Raw genomic sequence first — 26,390 nt, 5'->3', positions numbered from 1 at the left:
GATTTTCATGGAGGATTGAATCTACCTGGAGGTCATCGCTAAAGCCCTACGTCATTGGAGGGGAACCCGCCACTTTCTCAACTGCGTTATAAGGAAACATACGGTTACCTCCTTCACCGCATACGTCAAGACTCTATTTTTATTTATGTAATGAGGTACAGCTTTTAAGGACTCTAAACCCTCCAATGTCCCTGCATACGGGGTTAGCAAGCAGTATGCAAGTATTACATAGTTAGTTTAATATTACAGACATCGCAATATGAAAATAGAACAGTGACAAGAGATAATATAAAAGGGGATCAAAAATCGAATATGTAAGTTATACAAGGTTATGAACTTGCATCATTGCGTACTGAAGACAGCTAAACCACTTTCGCCGGGCAGTCAATACGATATTGACTAAATTCGTCATCTATAGTCAGTTAGCAATATTTACAAGAACGGTCAACGATTGGTAAGAAATTTTCCAATGGCCGAAAGACAAATTTTAGCGCGGCCTCCACAGTATCAGATAAGCTTCGGTTAACTTTCAATATACACGTTGTTAATAATGTTGTTTGTTATGCAAAATTACTGACATTTTAACGAACGGAGATAAACTAACGAAGCTCTTAGAATTGAAAGAAGTCGTATACGCGGTGAGTTGAATCCATTCGGGCCAATGACGCTACATCGGTTCAGGTTTGGAGAAACGTCATTTGTTCACATAACAAGTTGCATATAAAGACCTCATTAACTAATTAACTCTCTTTTTGCTGTCAAATGTAAATGCGGACTGCCGATGCATATTAAGGTTAGTATTTCAATTAAAAATTGTCAATTTATTAAAATTTTACATAGCTTTCTGACGTTTCGGAATGTCAATTCATAGACAATACCTCCAGAGTATATCGATTTCTTATTTATTGCATTATCAATAGCTATCGACGGCGCGACTGTGCTCGGAAAATCAGTATAAAATCATTGGTAGCTACGCATATGATCTGATATTGTAAAGTGATCACTATGCTGGATCCCCTGTTTTACATAGAAGCCTATAACTGTAAATTGCAGGAAAGCGACTCTGAGCAGGTTACTGCAGATTTCATATACATTTAGGCATTTTTATCATAATTTTATAAGTAAACTGCATGTGTAAAAGTTGTGTGCATAAATATGTATTTTTTTTCATTGTAGAACGCCCAATATTACACACAGTAGGCTATTTACACGCCTTAACAACGCTGAGTCTTCTCAGTCCGTTTAGGCTTTGAATCAAATTGTAACCAGCTAACAAACATGTCCGTTATGCTTGTCAGCTGAATATGTTTTACTCAGAAGCTGATACAAATGAAGAATCTACATTTAACGGGGATCTTTCAAATGTCAAAAATTCAAAATGGTGCTGATTGTGGTTTTGATGGTCATCAAATGTGACGAGAGTTTTAAACAACCCAACCTTAGCATATTTAGTATTAAAGAATACCATTTAATATATTTAAGCATATTTTAAGTAATTGCCTTACTATTTGAAGTCTTAGAGACTTTGAAATAGCTTTGTCGTAGTTGGGTTGGTTAAATAAAATTATCAATATATTATTTTTGGTCTCTCTCACTTTCTCTCTAACTACCAGAAATTTAATAATTAGTATTTATTTTTCATTCCACTGTAGAGAATTATATAATATTTTGTTAAGGATAAAGAGAGAAAATAAATACATATCTTTATTGAATTATGTATATATCTACCCTAGAATATTAATACTATGTCCAACTTTAGTAAAATATTGGCAGTATGTATTTACTCTGGCCGCTAGAGGCGCTAGTATAGCATGGCATAATCATGCATAAAGTCCATTAAAACATATGAAAGTAAATCAATCTTTACAACTTGTGCCGCTAGGAGGTGCTAGTGTTGCATACTTCCATTAGAATGTATGGGAAATGTCAGAAGTTGGAGGTATTATAACTATTCTACTGTATTTGGTAAAATTTATAATAACAGTATAGTCTCTATAATCCAAACAATTTTAAATTGAGCTTGTTCAGTTTAATGAGTTTTCGGATTATTGGAATCTTCAAGAAACAGTTGAATTTTCGAAACATTTGAGAGTTTGACGTTTTCCGGAACCTTTTAACGTGGACGGAATTTTTTTCTTCTTTTGACATTTCAAATTGGATACTGTGGATTTACCAATGCTACATTCCCTAGCTAATTTTACAACTCTCCACCAACCACTTGAGCGATGGAAATTTCTGGGTGTTCAGTTTTCCACTCAGCCATTCGTTTTAATTAGTATCTTACCTCCAAATATTAATACTGAAATGTATGAACTGATTACTACGATTTAAAGCCGTTGAATCCACCTAGATTTCACCATTTATTTCATATTTTTAAATTGTACTAAATAAAAAAAAATAAAAATTGTTAAATTCATAAATATCACTTGGCTAAATTTGGGTAGCCATCGCTCTAGTGGCTAAGGCCTGGAGTATCAGTTGCTTTATAGCGCGGCTTGACCCAGATATCACAAATATTATACGTTTTGTCTAGGATTTTAATAGAAGAATGTGTTTCTTTTTTCTTTGCAAAACCAAACTACTGTTATCAAACTGATGTTTCAAAATTTCAACGACCGCAGTTTGTTTTTAGGCGGGTTTACTTTACGAGTTGATTTTTGATAAAGTTCCCCACTTTAATCAGCATGGTGCTATATGCTAGGATACTAATTGTAAATAGTATTCGCTTAGCTCGATTCATTGCATTATAAATGAAATTATGACGAACTAACCGCTGAAAACAAAATTTTTTCTCCAACTTGTCTTGTCGTGTGTTTTTCTACTGGAGATTTGGATTACAGAGATATTACTGTATTTAAAAATAAATATATAATTAGTCTTTCAGGGTTTTGTGTAAGTGATATTACTGTTATGCAAATTATAAATTACATAATATAATATATAACATGGTTTTAAAAAAAAAATTGTATTTTTATTTTATTTAAACAATTTTTTTTTTTGAATACTTCATAAAGGTCCCAATTGTCCGGGATTATGGCATTCCCAATCAGTGTAAGTTATGATGCTGAAAGGAGTGATGATGGGAAGGAGATGGGAATGGGAAGGTTGGGAAGTACCTGGCTATTCACAATTATAGTTGAGGATCTTCACCGCATGACAACAGCGACAGTACAGGGTTTCCAATAAGAGGTTTTATTTTGAATAGCCCGCTATTTTGGTAGATGTTACTTTTGAAGCTGTCATTTTTTGACATTTGGCAAGTGAAACTACTCCATTAATAAAAATGGAACGATACACGCTTCAAAAACGCATTGAAATTATTAAAATTCACTTGAGTGAATCAAATGCAAATCATTTTGAGTGATGAGGCCCATTTTCACCTCGGTGGCTTCGTCAACAAGCAAAATTGTCGCATCTGGGGCTCAGAAAAGTTCTTGTTAAAAAGCCTCTCTATCCTCAACGTGTGACTAATTGGTGCGGTTTATGGTCCGGCGGAGTCATTGGACCTTACTTTTTCGAAAATGAGGCTGGAGCAACAGTTACGGTGAATGGATTGCGCTATCGAGAGATGATTAATGATTTTTTATGGCCGAAATTGGATGGTATTGATCTGGACAACGTTTACTTTCAACAAGACGGCGCTACGTGCCACACGAGCAACGAAACCATTGATCTTTTACGATTGAATATCAAAATAACACCTCTTATTGGAAAACCCTGTAGATATGAAATAAATAAGTAATAATTTTTAACATTGAAAACATTTGTTTATTTATTTTCTATACATACATTTGTATAACATACAGGAATCAATTGGTGACTATTATTAATGAAACATATACAATATTATATAATGACACATTTTATATATAAATAATTTACAATAAACTCTATTTCCTTAACCTAATACATACAAAGCTACTTTACATAATTTTTAACACAATTTTTCATTTAAATTAATCATAAGGATAATTCAAACACTTATCTTACTGTGTTCATTGGTCTAATTTAAAATCAATATTTTGGAAGACATGACGTGTCAAAGTGAATTAAATACTTTGAGTCAGGCCATGTCGAGAGTCAGAATAAAAGAAAAGAAAGTATGAGACGACTTCTGAATATGAACCACGACTCATTCTTGCGACTTATCCACTCGGCTGTGGAATTATTTACCGGCCTCTGTGTTTTCTCCCTCCTACAACATGGGACTCTTCAATACCCAGGTTTACTCCTTACAAATACCTTTCATACACACCATCAGCAAAGATGACAGGCCCTGAGGATTTTTTACCCCCAGGGCCTCCTGAAATAAAGTTATTCGTCAAATGATCAAGAATTGCATATTTTTTTTACATAAATATTATTTGCGAATTGTGTAAAGTAAAAATGAATGAATTAATGAAAAAATGCTTCCTATAAACGACTGTGATTTATAAGAAAGAGAGATCACAATAGCTCTCAGCAACAGAACAATAAGTGATAACTTATCACTTACGATTTACCACTTATCACTTGGGACTTTTGCTTTAAATTTATTTATAAAACTATTTTTCTCTCTCCTGGAATGTGGACAAATTTAGCTTACGTAGAGATCAAAGATAGATTTGTAGTATTGGTGGTGTTAGAATTTATAACATCAATGTCATAACTCATAAATATTGAGGTTAGAATTTATAGCATCATTATCAAAAATAGTGAGGTTAGAATTTATAATTTCATTTTTAAATTAAACGACCTCACCAATGAACCCAGCGAGACAGTTATCTAAACATTCAATTACAGAAAACCATTATCTTTACGTAAACAGGCACATTTATTTAATAACAACGTAAAATTTACACACCTAATCACGTCCTTTTATTTTAAAAAAAGTCCCTAGCACAAACACATACTTGTATAAAAGTGTTTTCGTAAATATCAGTTGTTTCCCAAGCACAACTGCAGATCGGTAACGAACAGCAATTTGCTTTATCTAGTCAATGTTAACTGTTTGTTCATTGTCAATCTGCTTAATTTAGTCAATATTAACTGTTTATTCATTTGCAATCTGCTTAATTTAGTCAATATTAACTGTTTATTCATTTGCAATCTGCTTAATTTAGTCAATGTTAACTGTTTGTTCATTGGCAATCTGCTTAATTTAGTTGATGTTAACTGTTAATAAAATAAGAAATTAGAATTTTTATTTTTTTAAATTTGCATTATTGAGTTCACAATCTACTTAGCATACGACACACGTACGAATATACTATTTGAGCAAGCTCACATCATACTCGCACAATACTATATTTTCGACTAGCTCCGATATCTATATAGCGGTTTAATATTTAAAAGTGATCGTGGTTCATCTCGTGTCTATTATTGCTGTGTCCTAAAATTCCTAAGTACAGTATAAATTACATAATTAGATTTGGCGATCTGTACTTGTGCTTGAGAGCGTTATAAATAACCGATACTGCCGATAGAGCCTTTATTGATAAGCTTGTGCTAGGGGCCTGGAACAAAAAAGTTTGAAATTAGCTGATTCTGAATAAAAGGTAGAAATGTTAGGTATTTGGCATCGCACGACAATACTTACCAAGCGATCAGAAAGGTTTAGTAGCAGCATTCTTAGATATTAGTGTTTGGGTAGGTGATCTCCATAATGAATGATTAGTTCGATAACTACCAATATAAGTGTAATGAATAAGATTAAACAAGGGGCGTTTCAATGGTTTGGACATGAAGAGCGGATGGATAGTGAAAGGAGTGTCAGGAGATTATATTATATGTGAATAGAAAAAGAAATTGCGACGTAGCATGATCAAGTGCATCAATTATTTGAGTCAGGTCATGTCAAGAGATTGCATAACAGAAGGGTGTCTGTAAGATTATGTTTAGGTGTGAATATAGAAATTGTTGTGCTGCGTTCCATTCTCTCTGCCAACCCCTGCGGAGAAATAGCACGATGGTTACATGCTTAAGGTTCATAACTTCGAATGAGGTCAGTCGTGGGAAGTGCGGCATATAAATTAACGAGATGGATCCAATAATTGGATAACAAATGTATAAACCAAAAGCTTATACATTTTTAATAAGCTAAGGCGCAGGAAATATATAAGATCATCTAATATTATCATACTAATAAAAGATGTCACCTAGATGCACATACCCCGTGAAATAGGGCAAGTGTGTCTATCTTTTATATGTTTTTATAATAAACATAGAAATTTATTAATAAAGGTACTGAAAATGTTAAAATTCTTCTCCCATAGAGTTAACTTGTTCACTTTTCAGAACAGCTCATATGGTATCATATAAATTATTCTGTCCATCTTAACGTCATAGTTCGAAATATGAACTAAATTGTGTCAGAGAGAGAAAACACCAAGCTTTATATTAAAACATAGAAGTTAACCACAGAATAATTAAAATGTACACCTCTATAAAACCAAAGTTTCGGACAGCAATTTAAGAAAAATTTTTGAAACTTTGTTAATTTTATGGAAGACAAAAAAGTGAGGTGGCCATAAATTAGTAAAATATGTGTTTTAGAAAATACGTAAAATACGCCATTTTAAAATTTTTTTTATGTTTGATTTCAAAAATTTTATCTTTATTTCTAATAATAATATTTGAAAGAGTATTTCATCAAATTTCAAAAGCAGTTTATATTTTTCCGATAGGTTCGGAAATATCCCATGTATTGGATTTTATATAGAAGCGTAAATACACACAAATTCTCCGGCTTTCAACAGTATCTTTAAGAAATATAACAATATGACAGAGGGTTAAAGGAAAATTAACATTATATGCTACCTCTCGCAGTTTCGCAATATAATTAAAAACAAACAAATAAGGTTTTACTATTTCTGTGGAGTAAAAATCACCTTGAAAATAAAATGGCTGCCGGCAGGGCCAGTTTCGAGCCAAACGGCGCCTAGCGCTAGTAAAAACGTCAAGGGTGCTGAGATAACCGGTCCAAGTGCTAATCACTTTCATGGGCGGACCAATCGTATGTAATTTTAGTGAGTGCTAGGTATTATCAGCCCTTCAGCACCTCGGCTCCTTGACAAGTCGGCGCTCGAAGTGGACTGCTCTAATTCTGCCCGCACATAATCGGTTCTGGCTGTCGTAATAAAATTAGCAAGTAAACTGTGATGAGTTTAGTAAATAGTATGTTCTTAACTATCATACACAGTCACAAAATACTTAAGATGCACTTCCCCCGACTGACCTTACCTAATTATTTCCGTGGAAGTGAAAAGATTTCTTCGATACAATAAAAAATAGACAAAGCAGACAAAATACATTGCTAATTTACCTATTCATTAAGACAAATAGTGATAGTGAATTAAAAAAAAAAACATGACACCGATTAACAATATATATATTTATCGTTATTTAAATTAATTTTTAATTTAAGATTCAGCTTTGGTGTTACTTCTTACCAAGTTTTTGTTAATCCTAGTTCTAAGCTTAGTTCACATATATTCTCTTAGAATTGATAGGAAATTTTCTAAGATTTAAAACTATATTAATGGAAAGAAAACGTAATAAATACTCATTACAAAACAAAACTTTGTCCCCTATTTACATTTTAAAATTAAAATTAACCAAATTTTTTAATTTACTGAATTATTTTCGTAGTTTTATTAAAGTCTTACTCCATAGTCTATGGTTTTAGGGTTCAAATAACATTTAATTAAATAGATTTGCAATAATATAAATAATAACACATATCTTCAATCAATGTTATCGAAGTAAAATAAAACACATACATATTAGAAAACATTTCGTGCCTAAATAAATTGAGGTACATATTAAAAAAAGTAATTAATTTAATATAAATGAACACAACCTAATAATTATTATATTCATATTAATGGAATTTTGTTCTATGTTTTTTAACATCACAATTATTTATTAAATATCTATTTAAAAATATATTATAATAATATCTTTTAGACGTCACATTAATATATTTATTTACAAATACACAACGAGTAATGATAAAGGTTTTTTAGTTTGTATAATATATCTATTTTTAATTATAATTTCTGTTTCTGAAAAGCTTTGAGTGCCTTTAACAATATAGTTAGTTGTTGCTTGTTAAATGAGATACTTTTTTTTTTTTGCCACTAGAGAGCAGCACAGTTGGATAAGGGAGGATTTAGTTATTTTTTCTACCACTAGATGACACTGCTATCAAAAAATCAAGTTTTTACTTTGATTTTCTACCACCAGGTGACAAATGTAAAAAATTGACTTAATTTACGTTATTTTCTTGCCATCAGAAAAAGAATTGTTAAATGCAGTCTATGCAAAAGTTTATTTGTGAAACTTTTAACAAACAATACGTAAATGCGGCATTTAAAAAAATTATATAGCCAAGTTAAAATTCTAAAAGGAATGCCAGGCTTGGGTAAACTTAAAATTAATCATGAACTGCTTGTTCATAAATTTTTGGGGAAAAACACTTTTTGGAAGTTATGATTTAAAATATTAAGATGAATTGTTTGTTTGCGCATATATATGAATGCTTAGATTGGAACATATGCAACATTTAACCTTAACGAAAAATCAGTATTTAGCAAGTAAACATTTTCCAGCTTAACATAAGTTTTTATGATATATATAGATATTTCAGGCGCATGATATTTTTGAACATGCAAACAATGCGAGATACACAAGAGAAAAGCTAACCCCACTTTTCATAATATTAACTTTCTGCTTGACATTCTTATCTCTGCGGCCGAAAAAAGTACTTGAATGAACTGTTTTTTAAATCTGTATATTTGTAATCTGACTATTTGTATCCAAAATGCTCCCGACCGCATAGATAAGTTTGTCGAACTGTAAAAACTATTTTCCATGCCATTACCAATATATAATATTGAATACTTTTTTAAGGTACCATTCGTCATTCGCTAAAGGTAACCGTTGTATACATATTTTTCAAATATATTGAAATATTGTAACAATTCTCATATTCAATAATATTATATTATTTGACTTTGAGGATATTATTACGCTTCCTCCTTCTTGAGCCAACGTTTCGGACTGCGTCGCATTGTCATCAAAAGTCAAACAACATAATCATTGATCAATTTATTCACAAAATCACAATCATTTTATTCTCACACCACTTCACTTAATTTCACCAAAGCTATCTATAATCAAGCTGTCGTCGTTTTAAATATTTTTACGTATTTTAACTGAACACATAAAATACGGTAATGTAATATTGTTGATATAATATCATTATTAGCGCCTTTTGAGGTTATATTTCACAAAAATGGCACTGTAAAAATAGCTAATTAAGTGTCCGATTTATAAAGCACTGGGTCCAATAACATCTGATTGATTACTAGAGGAGGATGGTTCTAGCGTTTTCTATATAATATGTAATATGAATGGTTTGCCTAGCGTTATATTCTGCTAACATAAATTGCGATAATTGCAAAACATTAGAATGTCGGAACGCACATCTTTCCTGCTCTACTCTCTCGGCGTTTATCCGTTGCCTATTCTGAACTTCTTTCCATGTCATGTCAGTGATTGCGCTTGGACTCTAAATAACGGGTGCGAATCAAACCATCGTAGTGGTGAGCACAAAGGTAGCGATAACTGATCGTAATCCAAGCAATAACTGTGCGATACAAGAGAGGAATTGCGGCATTCAGCATCTCTCGTCTCTGAATCAGCGAGACTTCTCACTGAGAGTGCTGTTCTTTTACATAACCTCAACATTCATGAACGAGGTCCACAAAACCGGAAATCGGTACCTACAAAGGTTTATTTTGTTGAGTGTGATACTTCTCTTGCCACCCAGTACACAGGTCCACTTACCAAGCCGTTCTGTGAGATCAGGGCCGGCCCTGAGTCAAACGGCGCCTGGCTCCAGTTAAACCCTCAAGGGCGCTGTGTTAGGTGTTATGTTAGGTTAGGTCAGGTTATCAGTGCTTTAGCTCCTTGGCAAATCGGCGTCTGGAGTAGACTGCTTCAATTGCGCCTGCACAGGGCCGGCCTTGAGTGAGGTGCTTATTGTCTAATACATCCCAAACGAGGTCAATAGAGGGGCGCTAGACATATTGCAAAGAGTGTAGAGCAGGTTTAGAGAAGCATACCATCATATTATTTCGCATGTGACATTCTGCATACACATTATATTCAATCATCAGTGTTTGGACTGTTAAACCCTCCCAGGTTTCCCACGGTGACTGTCTCCACGTGGCAAGAAGTGCACTTGGCCTTCTTGGTTGAGCTGTTTCACTGTTTGAACGTGAAGAAACTCGTACCCAGGTCCCAGTCGTTGAGGTCCAGGGGACCGAACGAGTCATCGAAGAATGCCTCGATGTTCTTGTACAGGTGCAGCTGGGAGCCAGAAAACTCGTGATCCTCATCCGGGTAAACCTTGGATATTTATTATAAGTTATTAATATATATATAAAGAAGAAATAATATGATTTTAGATTTTCACAGCCAAAAGTATTTTTGTTTTTGGGGTGTTTTGCCGTGTTGCGCTAACTCCTTCTTTAGCCAACGTTTCGAACAATGTTACAGTGTCCATCACCAGGGCAGATGTGTAATTGATAGTGTAATTTCGAGCATGTAAACTCGGCCATCCTGACAAATCGGCAATCGCCGAGCATTTGATCGAAACCTGCCATTACTCTGGGTAATGACAGCTACAGAGTTGACAGCTAGTAAGTTGTAAGTATGGAATTATTCAGCTTGACGGCTGCACGGAGGAGACTGTATTGTCATTACCTGGTGTCGGAACATGACCCCCTGCCTAACCAGTGACCTGGCCAGCGCCAGGGAGTGCTGCGCCGGCGCGGACACGTCGGCCAGCGCGGTGGCCAGCAGCACGGAGCGGCCCGCCAGGTTGCCGGCCCTCCTGGTCAGATCAGCCGCCTCGTAGCCGCGGTAGTTGCCCGACGGCGTGCCAGGACCCAGGTAGCGCTCCGTGAAGAATGTGTCTAGAAAGATAATGCTATATTTAAATCATGTATTAATTACAACAAATCAATAACTGCCACGATGTTAGAATCTGAAGACTATATTATTCATAAGATTTTTAAATATATACTTACATAAGAAAGTGCAAACAAATTTACTGACAGACAAAATGCAAAGCGGTGAGTTAAAATAGGACTTTGCTGCGCTCAGTCAATGAAGATAGCAACTCACTGTGGTAGGCCCAAGTGACAATGGGGGCCACTGCCACAGAGCAGCGGGTCAGGTTGACGGAGTCCTGCGCCGTCATCATGCCCGCCACGTGGCCCCCATACCCGGAGCCCCACACACAGATGCGGCCTGCGTCCACAATCTTGAGGTTGTCCCTTAAGTAGCTGGAAAGAAATGTAAACTTATATTTCCATGTGACTTAATTAAGGTTGGGGTGTAAATTGCCTCTAGTGATTCTAGGTTTATTTTAGATTTTCATCAAATTTTGATCAGCTGACAAACATAACAACATGACAGTTGTGCTTTTTTGCTGATCACATTATGTTCAAAATCTGAAATGGGTCTAGAAATGGCATTTGACGAGGACAATTCAAATGTCAAAAAAACAAATTCGGTTTAATTACAATCAAAATGTGTTTAGATGATAATCACAAAAACGTGACCGTTATGCTTGACAGCTGATCACAATTTGAAAAATCTGTAACTGGCCAAGAATCGGTGATTAAAGGAGACCGTTCAAATGTCGAAAATTCTAAATTCTGCTGACCGTCGATTTTATGATCCGATGTGGCGGAGTTTGTAACACTTCAACCTAAGTCTAAATTATTGGTTCCATGCCAATTCAGGACAGTGGCAATTCATCACAAATTTAAAGTCATTGAAAGTGGTGAAAAAAAGGCCTATATACCTAACGTAACATAGTTTTTTTTCATCACTTTAAATGACTTTAATAACTTTTTAAGAAGAGGGCTTAGGATTACAGGGGCCTAACTACAAAAACTGGTGTTTTGAGTTAACAGGAAGCTACAAGCCAAAAAGGTGTATATTCTTGGTATGCCTTATATTGTAGGTAATAGGCATTAAAATCGCTTGAAAAACGGAGTCTAGAAACATTCGATTTCAAGCAAAAAACTGGTTTTTATTTATTTTGCAAATAATATTATAAGAAAGCAAAAAAGTTAATCACGTGAAACTGTCACAGATAGTCTTAGATTTAATACTGTATTTTTTTAAAGTTGTTTCCTTTAAGCGATCATACATTTATATTGAAAAAATATATTTTTTAGTAGTTTACATTTATTTTTTTATTTATTAATTTTTTTTTTTTGTATTCTACTCAAGCGAAACGATAGAAAAAACATCAGTTTATGTAAAGCATATTTTTTGGTATTCATAATATACACCAATTCATTATAAAGATTCATCAAAATAATGATTTAGCATTAAGCTTCGCCTTAAGCTTGGTTTCTGTAATGCCATAATCATATTTATTAGTGACACAAAGCTCGTACAACCGCTGAAGAGATACAGTTGGGCATATCCAAAGATATTAGAAGAACGAGATATGCTATGTTGGCCGCCGGACCGTAGCCGGAGTACTACCTAATTAGGGTACTTTGAACGGTATCGGGACGTGTACGCACAGAAATCTGTTCTATGTATTAGTGCGGATACCTTAGCGCAAGCGAAGGTGTGCAGTAGTATTGGTGAACAAAACCGGCGACACTCGGCAAAACAATTCCACTCAGTACGAACTGCGCATAGCACATCTCGTTCTTCTAATATCTTTGGGCATATCAGTTGGGCATATCAGTTGGGTATACAGTTGGGCATATGAGCATTCCAATCTTATTTGTTTTTGATGATAATAAACCCCCCAAGAGTGTGTTGACTTACCACCGTCCTGAATTCGGCAAGTGCCTGGTTACCAAATTATTATTTGCACAGTAATGTTTTTTAAATACATGGATATAATGCAGGAAAAATAAAATGATATGTTAATATTTACGTGAGAACTGCAATTTGATCCTCGACTTCCACTGTTCCGAGTCTGTGGTAGATTTCTTTTCTTAGATTATCTCCCTGTAACACAATAAACGCATTTTTATAACCTAACTAATCTTTGCCAATATCAATAGTGCTCAGATACCTGGGGAGGTGAACAACGTATTGTGGAACCAGGAGATATCATCAAACACCCAATGATAACCGCAGTGAATTTAATTTCATCAGAGTGAATAGAGGAAATTGGATACACATATTCAAAGGAATAAGAGTGATTGGAAGCATTAAATGATATGATAAGCGTTTTGGAAGCTTTGTATTTTTCGTCGTTTTTTTTTATACATAATAATAGACAGTAAATAATAACATAATATATATTATCAAATTGTATACACAAGAAATGAAAACCCACTAAGGCACTGCCTGAGTGTGGGTAATATAAAATCATTACTATATTTCAAGTACCTAAGTATAATATATATAAGTAGAAAAAGTTTTTTTTTTATTGATAGTTATTATAAAAGTAAAGAGAAAACATTATGTACAATAGTTTATAAAGTTTCAGCAAGTTTCAACTTTCAACATTCAACCTTAAAGGTAAATGTAACGTATGTTAAAATCTACGCGTTCATATATGGCTTTAATTTAATTATTTTATTAAAATCCATCTTTTGCAAGCTATGCGTTACAATAATAAGACAAATTACTTGTTTGCACCCGAACATACTCAATATGAATATGAATAAATAGCTTTGTCCGTATAAAAAATCAATTCTTTCAAGAAATGCATACAAATACAATATTGGATTGAATCACCAATATATCTTAATATTTTCAAGTACATAATAATAAACCTTGCCAAAAGTGTTTTTCTAACATAATTAAATTAGCGCCATCTAGGAATGAGCTGGTTTATGAATAATATTAAATTTTCTACCTAAGGCGATGCACTACGCCGTGTAATATTTTTAATCGAGCCGCTATCAATAACACACCTTACGTAGATGGCGATAAGGCTTAAATACCCGCTTCACACCATCCACCTGTTTTGATTTATGCAAGAAAAAAACATGACCAAAAAGTGCCTTTTATTTTATTTTGTGGATGTTCAGGCACAAATATTTAAATGTTTTTCAAACATTTTATAAATAACTTAATTTGCCACATTTTACAATAAAACCATAACCGAAAATGGGTTCGTAAGTAGGAGATTTTGAGCTTTCAAGCAGTTTTCATAGGCCTATACATTATTTTTTTCTGGGTTTATAAAAAGACTTATCTAAAAAATACTCGATTATTTCAAAGGTCAAGATGTATTCTACTCGCAGTATTTAATTAAAGCATCTGAAACATTTCTAGGTGACCAAATTTTTAAACCAAAAACACATGATTTTAAATTACTATGTAGTGCATCGCCTTAACATAACATGGTGAATATAACGGTAAATTTACATCAGGTTTGTTGTTTTTCTTCACTTTTTTGTGTTATTCAAATGTTCTGTTGTCACTTTTTTTTTGTTTTGATGTGTGCTCCTTTTTGACATGCTAGGTACATTTGAGTAATGTGTATATTTAGGTACCTGGAAGCCCGACCCCCTGCCGTCTATCTGCGCCACGATAAAATTCTTGGTGCTGGAGAGGTACCAGGCCCAGTCGACCTGGAACTTCTCAGACACCAGCTGGGAACCGGGAGACGCATCACTGAAATACAACAATAATCCATTTATAGTCGTGAGCCAGAATAGCAGTAGTCAGAGTATAAAATACATGAGACGAAGTATTAATGTGATTGAAGCAAGGATTGTGTGCCAAGACAGTGTGTGTGGCAGTCTGTCCTCTCTTTCTAACCCTTCGGGAAATGGCATTGTAGCCACTCCTGGGCTACAAAAACACCAAACGATTTTTAAAAAACCCGGCTTCAGTTGCCGAAAGAAATTGAAAAAAAGTTTAAAATATTCTCAGATCAAATTTTTTTGTCTTTGGGATCTCTATGTGATATAGACTCACCAGTTTCTCGCTTGTACTACAACTTTCCGGACACTGTGTATATCTATCCTATGTAATTTCCCCAGAATAGCTACTTATATTCAAAGAAATATTTTTTTTTCTCTAATGGTATATAAAATAATATTATGTTACGAAGAAATACGAAAATATATTAAAAAAAAGTTTTATTATATTTTACATATGAGGCTTTTCTGTAAATAAATACACTACTACAGTCATTTATATGTCTTTTGATAATGAAAATTTATGTCATTTGACACCGAATTTGCCTCACTCTTGTTCACAGATAAAAAATCAATGTTTGCAAGAGTCGTAACGATAATCTAGAATAATTTAAAGATACAGTATTTCCTTGCAAAGCGAATAAAATTGATTTTAATATGTTGGAGCATTTTTTAAGGTTCAAAGTACCGTTCAATTGAGGAAAAGTGCGGTGAGCTACTAGCAAATCCACGGTGCATTCGAAAGGTTAAACTACAATAATATAATGTTAAATATAACAAAACCGGAGCATGGCGGGCCACTCGGCATTTTAAATGGTACACTAAGGGTTAAGCAGTTTTTTTTTCCTTTATTTTTGTACACATTTATATAAAATAAAAATTTACATACATACAGAGTGTTAAAAAAGGTAATTTAAGGGAACCCACAATTGCACTGCCCTTGCGTGGGTAATATACAAAGATAACTAGTAAATAAGAAGAGAAATAAACATTTTAAAACATAAAAAAATAATTAGGTGGCTGTGTTGATTAGCGCGTGCTGGTAGGCCACGCTTTCGGAGCATAAAAAAGTGTCATCCATGAATATATATGTTAGGCACGTACACACTTTTCAACATAGGCGAAGGATATATATTATTTTAATTGTATTTGGTTTTACGCCCAGCCGGGCTGTTACATTAATTTGATTGTCAGAGTACTCACATCTGCAGTATGAGTGGAAACGGCATCTCCTCGTACTCCCTCAGGCCGGGCGGCAGGTAGAGCCGCACCTGCGCGTGGTACCCGTGCAACACCTCGACCTGGAAGGAGCGCAGTTGTGGTGCGGCCAGGCCTGCCACGCGCTCTCGCAGCGCTCCGCCCGGGTGCAGGATGCCCACGCGCGAGTTGGTCAGGGTCTCTGCCAGGTATACGGACGGAGCCTCGGGGCCCAGGCACTCCTGGAAACAATAAACGCAAAACAGGTATTAGGATGAAAATGGCCTTATTTCAGGCACACAAACACCTCTCGGTTGTCGGTAAAAGTGAACCAAAAAAGTGTTGGTGTCCCACAACGGTAATATTCAAGTGCACATGGTGAACCGACCGCGTCAGCAGTATTGAAATGAAAAATTGACTAAACAAATGAAGGAGGTGAAAAAGTCAACGTATCCTAATTTCAGTTGTCTGTTTGTCTGTCTGTGTAATCTGGTTCAATAAACTTGGATTTGTTTTGAATTAAATTGTCATTTTAAAAATTAGAAGTTTTGTATCAAAAATACAGACAGCCGATAAAGTATGTAAAATTTTTAGAATTTAAGATTTTTATGACCAAAAATATTATCGTGATTTATACCATATTACGCTACCTCCTTCTTTAGCAATCATTTTGGACATAGGTATACCCGAAAAATAAATCACGATGAAAGTAAATAATTGTATTTTATTTAATAAAACATCATCTCACCTGTACATAATACCGACTGTTGGCACTGAAAATCACATTGTTGTACAAGCAATTGTTCGGCACACTCTCGTTCAGATAAAACACTCCGTTTCTCTTCCCCGCAACATTCAGATGTGCGTAAGATTTAGCCGGTCCATTCATAGCGGCCGTGACTTTGGTCGTCGGTTCCGTGGCCCTGGAAGTCCCTGCTGTATCTGTCACGTTAATATCTTCGTAAATCTCCCCAGAGGTTGTTGAGAAAGTGTTTTCGTCGTTTTCAATCTGTGTTGTCGCTGGCTGGTCTTCTGTCGTTGGTGTGAAGTTAGGTGACAGGCCAGATTCGCTGGGACAGGTTAGGCATTGCATCGTGGACATGTCTGACCAGAGATTTGTTCCCTGGTTTTCCCCTTGCGTATAATAGTTTCGGGCGTTGTCATCGTCAGGCGGTTTCGTTGATTGCAGCTTTATTCGATACAAGTGTCTCTGGCCAGGTTTTTTCTCTGGGATTGCTATGAAGTATCTGCGAATGAAAAATAAGTATTTAGTACCCACAGATAACAAAAATAGAAGGAGATATTAGAAAGTGCCTGGGTTTGAAGCCCACACACGCAGACCAGATACCGTGTCATCCAAATGCATTCGGTAATGTTTGTAAAGTTTTGGTCCCAAGTCCACAACTCCATCGCGGCACATTTGAATAACGAATTTTGGGCCTGAGATAGTATTAGCACCGTTCGAAACAGACTTAATGTTGTATGAAATATCCCACAGGTTTTTTTTAGCATGCTTGTGAGTTCTGGAATCTGTACTGGGCCGAATTCCCATTGGTGGATTTTTTTTCTAAGAAACTAGATGTACACGAGAGGAGCACCCGTTCACAGTTGATGTTGGCTTCATTAGAACGAGTCGCTTCTTCGACTCGTTTTGTTTAAGACGGCTCGAATGTGAAACGAGCATCTGTTTTTCCTCCTTTATATAATCCAGGCCTTTTCAAGACTTGCATTAATAAATCCCTCCCAACAGCCCTTATCTTAACCAGCCTCACAACGCTGCCTAACTGGGTGGCGACCTAGCTCCTCTGCCTTTACATTGTACAGTCAGGGACGCTCTTGAGAGGTGTCACATAAAAAAAAAAAATTCTTACACGTATCCATTATCCTCATCCCACGCTTTCAATCCGGTGACCTCGAAGCGGCCCATGGTGACGGGTGCGCTGCGGCCGAGCTCGCCCACGTGCACCACATGGCAGTAGCCGCCCGCCTCGCCGTCACGCACCGAGGCTAGCGTCAGCAGCCCCTGGCCAAGGCGAGAGAACAGGAAGGGGGGGTCCGGCCGGCCCGACACATCGCCGCCCAGGGTCGACCACATGCCGGACTGGGCACGCTCGCTGTATACCTAGAGGGTTAAAAATACATTAAAAATACACGAATCTCATATTGATACATTTTTATATATCAGTGGAAGCGACCTAGAAGCAGACTGAGGATAAAGATGAAATTCTTGTATATATACATATATTTTACATTCATAATTTTTCTTAGGGCCTACGTCATCTTTAGGGATGCTGTGTAGCGGGTCTTTTTAAGGATAGGAAGGAGTGCTTTGAAGATAACACAGAGGCCGGCAAATTGTTCCATAGTCGATATATTGAGTTCAAGAATGAGTTGTAAAAATGACCCACTCTCATGTGACATATTAATGTGAACCATATACAAATGATTCCCGACTTTGCACCGGTATCGAAGGGATCAATGCGGGCGCTAAGGATCACAGAAGCTTAACTACAAAAACTGGTGTTTTGAGTTAGGCTTGGTTTCGCTAATGCCATAATCATATTTATCAGTGACACAATGCTTTATCTCATACGTACAGCTGTTTAAGAAATACAGTTAAGTATATCAGTTGGGCATACGGTTGGGCATATGAGCATTCCGATCTTTGTTTGCGTTTATCTCAAAACTATGTTTCTGTAGATAGACCCCTGTGATCCTAACCCCCCGAATAATGCTAGTTCCTTGAAGCTTTAAGCCTGTTCTCTAAAGATTGATACCTGTTTGTTAAGACAGGGGAATCTACCCGACGGACAGCCTGTTTCTGCACAGAGTCAAGGTTTTTTTCAAGTATTTTGGGGTTCCAGACCAGAGGTGACTGATAAAATCAAGTCAGCAGATGTGTAATATGAAAGTATCTGCGGGCTAGTACAGAATGCCTAGTTTCTGAGAGAATAACTTGACACTGGCTTCCATGAAGCCCCCCATGCCTGAAGGTTTTATGGTTCTATGACAAAACAGAACAATAAAACTTAACCTAACCCAGCCTAACCTTTTATTTGCATCATGTTCTGCTTAGTCACTTAAATGTTTTATCCGGTTACTTATCACAATTTTTTCTACTATTCTATTTATAAAAAGTAAAAATAGGATTGGTCCTTGGGGGATCCCTGTGGGTTCCGAAAACAAGTTTAGTTTTGTTTATAAAAAAAGGTTTATTAGATGGTAAAAGTTATCAATAAATAACTTACATCCTGACAGTTAAAGGACGGAGTCTTGCATAAACTGATGATGGAGTAGTTTTGCATTCGGTTGAGGAACAGCACTGCCACCTGTCTGTCAGATACCCAAGCTGTGTACATAATGTAGCTATCTGTAACATAAACAAATTCAATAAAAGTCAAATCTTATAATGTTATACATTATGTTCATGGTATAATAAAAGTATTATAAACAATACAATACATGTAGAGAACAGGGAGAAGAGATTTTAACTTTACCTGGTTCAACACTAGGGCTGGGTTGTATGGCATGGGGGAAGAGATATTTGGGGGTCTTCAGGTTGACTGTGTAAATGGTGACCTCGGGATTATCCGTGTTTGCCTGGAAAAAAGGAAAAAAAATAAATTAGATTAAGAGGAAGCTACAAGCCAAAAATGTGTATATTCTTGGTATACCTTATATTGTAGGTAATAGGCATTAAAATCGCTTGACAAAGGAGTCTAGACACGTTCGATTTCAAGCACAAAACTGGTTTTTTATTTATTTTGTAAATAATTTTATAAGAAAACATAAAAATTAATCAAGTGAAACTGTCAAAGATAATCTTAGCTATAATACTTTAAAAAGTTGTTTCCTTTACGCGTTCATACATTTCTATTGAAAAAACATTTTTTTTTAGTAGTTTACATTTATATTTTTTATTGAGTAGTTTATTTTTTATTTGTATTCTACTCAAGCGAAAAGATAGGAAAACCTTCAATTTATCTAAAGCATATTTTTTGGTATTCATAATGTAGGTACACCAATTCGTCATAAAGATTAATCAAAATAGTGATTTAGCAATAAGCTTCGTCTTAACGTAAATGTGACCATTTTATTTGGAATCACGTTTTGGAGTTATGGAGGGCGATTATTTTACAAGCAACTCCAAGAGTACAAGCAATATTGAAAAACTGGAGACATAAGCTAAGATTGTTGTATCGATTTTGCTTAGTAATCGATATTGCCTGGTCGATTTATGGAAATATATATGTGAGGCTATGTGGCGTTGTATGCATAAACACACCAACCACTAATCAAAACAGTTACTAAATAACACATTTTAACGCCACTTATTTTAATGAGGTCACTACATAACAGGTTTATGTTATTGCTTCTTTCTTTACTGTTATTTTATTTGTTATGTTTTAATTTATTTTTTAAATTTTTCACTGGTCAAAATTTTATACTGTACTATGTATGTAAATGGCTTTGGTCTATACTTTGGGTTATCTGACACTCTTGATCTCCAGGTAGTTACTTGAGCTGGTCCTTCTGCATGCAGAAAGCATGCCGCCGTACCTTGTCCAGCGATGTTAGCCAATCAGACAGTTGATTAACTGACTTTTCGCCAAACAGGCGGGTTGTCACAATACCTTGGGATATCTGACGCTCCTGATCTCCGGGTACTTGAGTTGGTCCTGCTGCGCGCCGCCGTACCACGCCCAGCGATGCTCGCCAACACCGCTGTCATTGTACGTGGCGAACATGAGGTACTGGCCATCCGAGCTAAACCACAGCGCGTGGTCAGAGCGCGAGATCTCCGTCTCGTAAAGGTGGTCCGGCACGCCGTTGAACACGACACCTGGTTTACCTGGAGACAAAACACAAAGTTTAATTATACATAATTCTAAACACAGACCTGTGTAAAATCACGGGATATTATAATTTTTGGATTTGTGAAGCTGAAAGCATTTATACATTTTTTGCCATAGGATCGCATTTCCTTTAAGGGTAAACGTAACGCACGTTATAATTTACGCGTTCATAGATGGTTTTAATTTTATTGTTTTATGAAAATACAATTTTTGCAACTTATACTTTAAAGTATATTTGTTTGCGCCCGTACATACGCAATATGAATACGACTAAATAGAATAGGACAAAACTATTTATTCTTAATTATTTTATAAGCAATAATTATTAGCCTGAAACACTCATCCACATTGAAAGATCTCCTGATAAAAGATACATGACGCCAACGGGACATGTTTGGCGTCATGTATCTAATCAGGAGATCTTTCAATGTGGATGAGTGTTTCAGGCTAATAATTATTGCTTATAAAATAATTGTTACTCTTTGCGCTATGCATAAAAAAATCTTGTCTTAAACATTAGTTTACCAAAAAAATAATAATTATTTATTCTTATTTATATTCCGTTGGTTAATACCAGGCCTTTAATGTCTTAAAATACGTTGAAGCGTAGACCAAAGGGTTTTAAGACCCTGTAAACCGATAAAAAATGGAATTACCCAGATCGAAAAAATGTTTCTTTGGGTTCCTCTTATGATGTATGCAGTCATCCCACGGGTCGGTAAGGAATCAACGAAAACAGAGCGCTGTAAAGACGCGAGAAATGTTGCGCGATGTATGTATGTTGCATTATCTCTGCGCACGGCAGATAAGCTATATGTAGCTTGTAACTTAGAGAATTGCAGATTCAGTATTGCAGATTTCTGTTTTCACATTTACCGCATTTATACTGAATTTCATTATCTTATCATTGTCAAATTGAGTCACGGGTAATATTTATTATAAACGAACTATTGTCACAGGTAATGTAGTGTTTGTGCCTTTATAGTAGCGTATCGGGTAGTATGCAATAATACTCTTGGGTGATCTATGTACTGGTTTTTATTGGGGAGCTGTTGGTAACAAAAGAGGCAGACAACTAACGTGCATCGCCTTTTATAAGATCTTGCAAGCATTCCATCTCGCTTGCACCCATCCACATTCGTACAGACATCACAGGTAATTTAATATATTAAGGCGATGCACTACGTCATGTAATATTTTAAATTAAGCCGCTATCAATAACAACCCTTACGTAAATGGCGATAAGGTTTAAATTCCCGCTTAACACCATCCGCCTGTTTTGATTTATGCAAGAAAAAAACATGGCCAAAAAGTGCCTTTTATTTTATTTTATGGATGTTCAGGCATAAATGTTTTTTTTTTTCGATCATTTTATAAATAACTTAATTTGCAACATTATACAATAAAATCACAACCGAAAATGGGTTCGTAAGTAGGAGATTTTTAACTTTACAGCAGTTTTCATAGGCCTTATACATTATTTTTTTCTGGGCTTATAAAAAGATTTACCTGAAAAATACTCGATTATTTCAAAGGCCAAGATGTATTCTACTTGCAGTATTTAATTAAAGCATCTGAAACATTTCTAGGCGACCAAATTTTCAAACCAAAAACATATGATTTTGCATTACTATGTATGGCATCGCCTTAATACGAATTGTAATTTGACAAGAGACTGAGAAGACGGCCGAATTGCACGTAAATACGTAAACAATAACAAACGACTGTGAATCAAGTCAGTCATCAAGTGACGAAGAAGTTGTGGAATTTTTTGTGATATTATTAGCGCGTAGTGTAAAAATTCATAAGAATGTTAAAATTATTTTTAACTCAAATAAATGTTAGTAGTAAAAATGAAAATTAGAAGTTCGTTGTGTGATATTACGGTGTCGCAGTAAATACCGAGCGCACACTGAAAACTGCTACCGCTAGCTGTACACGGGAAGTACAGGGTTTTCCAATAAGAGGTGTTATTTTGATATTCAATCGTAAAAGATCAATGGTTTCGTACCTTGTGTGGCACGTAGCGCCGTCTTGTTGAAAGTAAACGTTGTCCAGATCAATATCATCCAATTCCGGCCATAAAAAAATCATTAATCATCTCTCGATAGCGCAATCCATTCACCGTAACTGTTGCTCCAGCCTCATTTTCAAAAAAGTAAGGTCCAATGACTCCGCCGGACCATAAACCGCACCAAACAGTCACACGTTGAGGATAGGGAGGCTTTTCAACAATAACTATTTGGTTTTACGAGCCCCAAATGCGATAATTTTGCTTGTTGACGAAGCCACTGAGGTGGAAATGGGCCTCATCACTTAAGATGATTTGCATTTGATTCACTCAAATGAATTTTAATAATTTCAATGCGTTGTTGAAGCGTGTATCGTTCCATTTTTATTAATGGCGTAGTTTCTACTTGTCAAATGTCAAAAAATGACAGCTTCAAAAGTAACATCTACCGAAATAGCGGGCTATTCAAAATAACACCTCTTATTGGAAAACCCTGCACATCGACTCCTTTGCACAGTTTGCAGGCCCCAATTCCCCACGGGCTCTCGGTATACCGCATTCGGTTTTTGTCGATTCTTTACCGAGCCGTGGGACGACGGATTGTTCGCATGTGTAAAAACTCAATATATTAATGAATATATCATAAATTTACTCATAATTTTAACAAAATTGCAGTAGATAGAGAAATATTACAGCAGAAATGTAACACAATGTAAATAATTGCTTTGTCGTACCTAGCAGTCCATGGCAGTTTATGGCAAGGAACATTCCCTTATAAAGTTTCTCACGCAACTTACCAAACTACGGACGTTGATGCGCACGATAAAATTTTCAATCAACGCGAACAATGCAATACTGTTACGAAGTTAATGCATGCAACGGGAGATGTTGGATAGTGTTCAACCCGTAGAGTAAAGGATATCCCAAGAAAAGCAAATAGTGTGAATTAATTACCGTACTTGTAGACAAATTAAAGTAGAGATAAATCATTTTAAAGAGAACACGTTTGAATACGTGCACTTAAAAAAAATGTTTGGAGCACCCACCCGCAGTCCCCTCTTACCCCGCGAATGCCCGGAGAAACTGGGTGCGGAGCGACGTTTATAAAAATATTTAATATTTAATGATTGTCACCAAAAGTTGACACAATGCATGGTCATCGACAGCGAGTCTATCTGCAGACTTTCAACTCGTTTTGATGTTGGGAAGTGGGTTTATTTGAACTTCCAAGATTTGCATTCAATTTATTGTCGAAAACAATATCAATTCAAATCGATGTATTTAAAAAATAATTTTATTAAAGTTAGAAGGTAGAAAATAAGAAAAATTCTTACAGCATGGAGAAGAGTTTTCTTTTATATTTTTAATATATTTTATAGTATGTAGTCGCGTTCAAAATTAAAATTTTCTCTTATTAAATAAATCAAAACCAAAATCCTTTGAAATCATAAGATTTATTTGCAGGTACTTAAATACCTACCTACTTAATTATAAACCATAATATTTAAATAAGGAATTACACAGTTTGTCCAAAGAAACGTACCTAACTTTCTCAATGACAATTATTTGTAAATATATCACTTTTGTTTTCATTAATGCAAATTTAAAATTTATTACAACGATAAACTTGTCGAATTCCGCTGCACATTTAATACGTAAAAATATATAAATAGCACTTGGTTTTAACTCAATTACTACAACAAATAACTATTTATTTCATGGAAGATGGTAAAAGATGCATTAAAGTTCCATTTTTCTCAATCAAAGTTATGTTTTAAGTTAGGAAACACGCGTAAATTATTAAAATAACCAAACTAACAACCTAAAAATCGATTTTGTGCATTTTACTTAAACCCCCGACTTAAATACTCGTAGTTAAAAGAAAACAATATCGAAATTTAAATAGATTTTTTTAAATAAAAAAAAAAAATGTTCTTACGAATTTTCAAGATTTTTGTCAAACTGAATAACTAGTATTTGAATAACACAGCGTTTGTTGCAGTGATAAATATTACCAACAATACCAACCTGTGCTGGTGATCCTGCAGACAAGCGGTTTGAGCACCCTGGGCTTGTAGTAGATGTCGTTATCATGCACGAATACCACTGCATTACCATCTGGGGACCACTCGGCGTGCTGCAGCAGGGGGGCATCTCTGTCATCTTCGATCGGTGACAGCGCAAACCTTGTTCTACGAAATAAAGTATGAGGAAATCAATAAATGAGTATGAACATGCACTGTATGAGAAGCTGTACCGAATTCACCGAACTCGAGAAGCCAGTGTCCGTCCACCAATATGCTGATTTATAGTAGAATGAGGCCTAGATTCTATAACACAATGCTGAAGTGCGATGATGAATATTTCAAGTTCTGTTATTATTTCACCGTGGGCCGATTGTTTCAAAGCACTTGGGATGGTGACAGAACTTGAATAAAACATTCAGAGAACTTTTAACTTTGAAATTTGATCAATTGTTTAACTTCTGTGAAATAACACGTCTTAAGTAATCGACGAATGATAGGTAGCTGGCTACTGACATCAGTATAATAAATTCTTCAGTAAAGTATGGAGCCACGACCCAAATCTGACTCCTACAAGCGTTAATACCTATATCGAACATTTTTGAAAATATTAATGTCATTGAAAAGAGTGCCAGATATTTAGAAAATATTAATGTCATTGAAAAGAGTGCCAGATATTTAAAAAATATTAATGTCATTGAAAAGAGGGCCAGATATTTTGGAAAATATTAATGTCATTGAAAAGAGTGCCAGATATTTTAGAAAATATTAATGTCATTGAAACGAGTGGCAGATATTTTAGAAAATTTTAATGTCATTGAAACGAGTGGCAGATATTTTAGAAAATATTAATGTCATTGAAAAGAGTGCCAGATATTTTTGAAAATATTAATGTCATTGAAAAGAGTGCCAGATATTTTTGAAAATATTAATGTCATTGAAAAGAGTGCCAGATATTTTTGTAAATATTAATGTCATTGAAAAGAGTGCCAGATATTTTAGAAAATATTAATGTCATTGAAACGAGTGGCAGATATTTTAGAAAATTTTAATGTCATTGAAACGAGTGGCAGATATTTTAGAAAATATTAATGTCATTGAAAAGAGTGCCAGATATTTTTGTAAATATTAATGTCATTGAAAAGAGTGCCAGATATTTTAGAAAATATTAATGTCATTGAAACGAGTGGCAGATATTTTAGAAAATTTTAATGTCATTGAAACGAGTGGCAGATATTTTAGAAAATATTAATGTCATTGAAAAGAGTGCCAGATATTTTTGAAAATATTAATGTCATTGAAAAGAGTGCCAGATATTTTTGTAAATATAAATGTCATTGAAAAGAGTGCCAGATATTTTTGAAAATATTAATGTCATTGAAAAGAGTGCCAGATATTTTTGAAAATATTAATAACATTTAGTGCCAGATATAAGTATAGTGAATGATAGACGAAGTAGCGGATGCCCGGTAATTACATAAAGAATGACCTTGTGAAGCAAATACTTCAGTCGGGTCATGTCAAGAGTCAGAATAACACATTAGGAATGTGTTAGATGATACATGAATGTGAATGAAGCAAGAAGCGAGTGTCAAGATAGAATTGTGAGTAACGA

At 35.2% G+C, this 26,390-nt stretch overlaps 1 protein-coding gene across 2 annotated transcripts in view; it reads right to left on the bottom strand.

Annotated features, from left to right (window-relative positions):
- Positions 1-8,256: 8,256 nt before the first annotated feature.
- Positions 8,257-26,390, bottom strand: part of LOC149410200 (inactive dipeptidyl peptidase 10) — a 602,511-nt gene continuing 584,377 nt past the window's right edge. For both annotated transcript variants that reach the window (XM_089649019.1, XM_089649018.1), the window contains exons 5-16: positions 24,780-24,943; positions 20,519-20,736; positions 19,382-19,484; positions 19,133-19,254; positions 17,756-18,006; positions 16,633-17,131; positions 15,891-16,126; positions 14,538-14,658; positions 12,962-13,035; positions 11,176-11,336; positions 10,753-10,964; positions 8,257-10,395 (exon numbers count right to left, since the gene is read on the bottom strand). In XM_089649019.1, the coding sequence (XP_089505145.1) occupies positions 10,252-10,395; positions 10,753-10,964; positions 11,176-11,336; positions 12,962-13,035; positions 14,538-14,658; positions 15,891-16,126; positions 16,633-17,131; positions 17,756-18,006; positions 19,133-19,254; positions 19,382-19,484; positions 20,519-20,736; positions 24,780-24,943 (2,305 nt within the window). In that variant the 3' untranslated portion in view covers positions 8,257-10,251. The remainder of the gene's footprint in view (positions 10,396-10,752; positions 10,965-11,175; positions 11,337-12,961; positions 13,036-14,537; positions 14,659-15,890; positions 16,127-16,632; positions 17,132-17,755; positions 18,007-19,132; positions 19,255-19,381; positions 19,485-20,518; positions 20,737-24,779; positions 24,944-26,390) is intronic.

Source organism: Hesperophylax consimilis, chromosome 28 (assembly GCF_061612785.1).
Source record: "Hesperophylax consimilis isolate HC1 chromosome 28, BYU_Hcon_1.0, whole genome shotgun sequence".
Lineage (NCBI taxonomy): Eukaryota > Metazoa > Arthropoda > Insecta > Trichoptera > Limnephilidae > Hesperophylax > Hesperophylax consimilis.
Note: the sequence above shows the minus strand (reverse complement) of the source record. Positions and strands in the feature narration are given on the sequence as shown.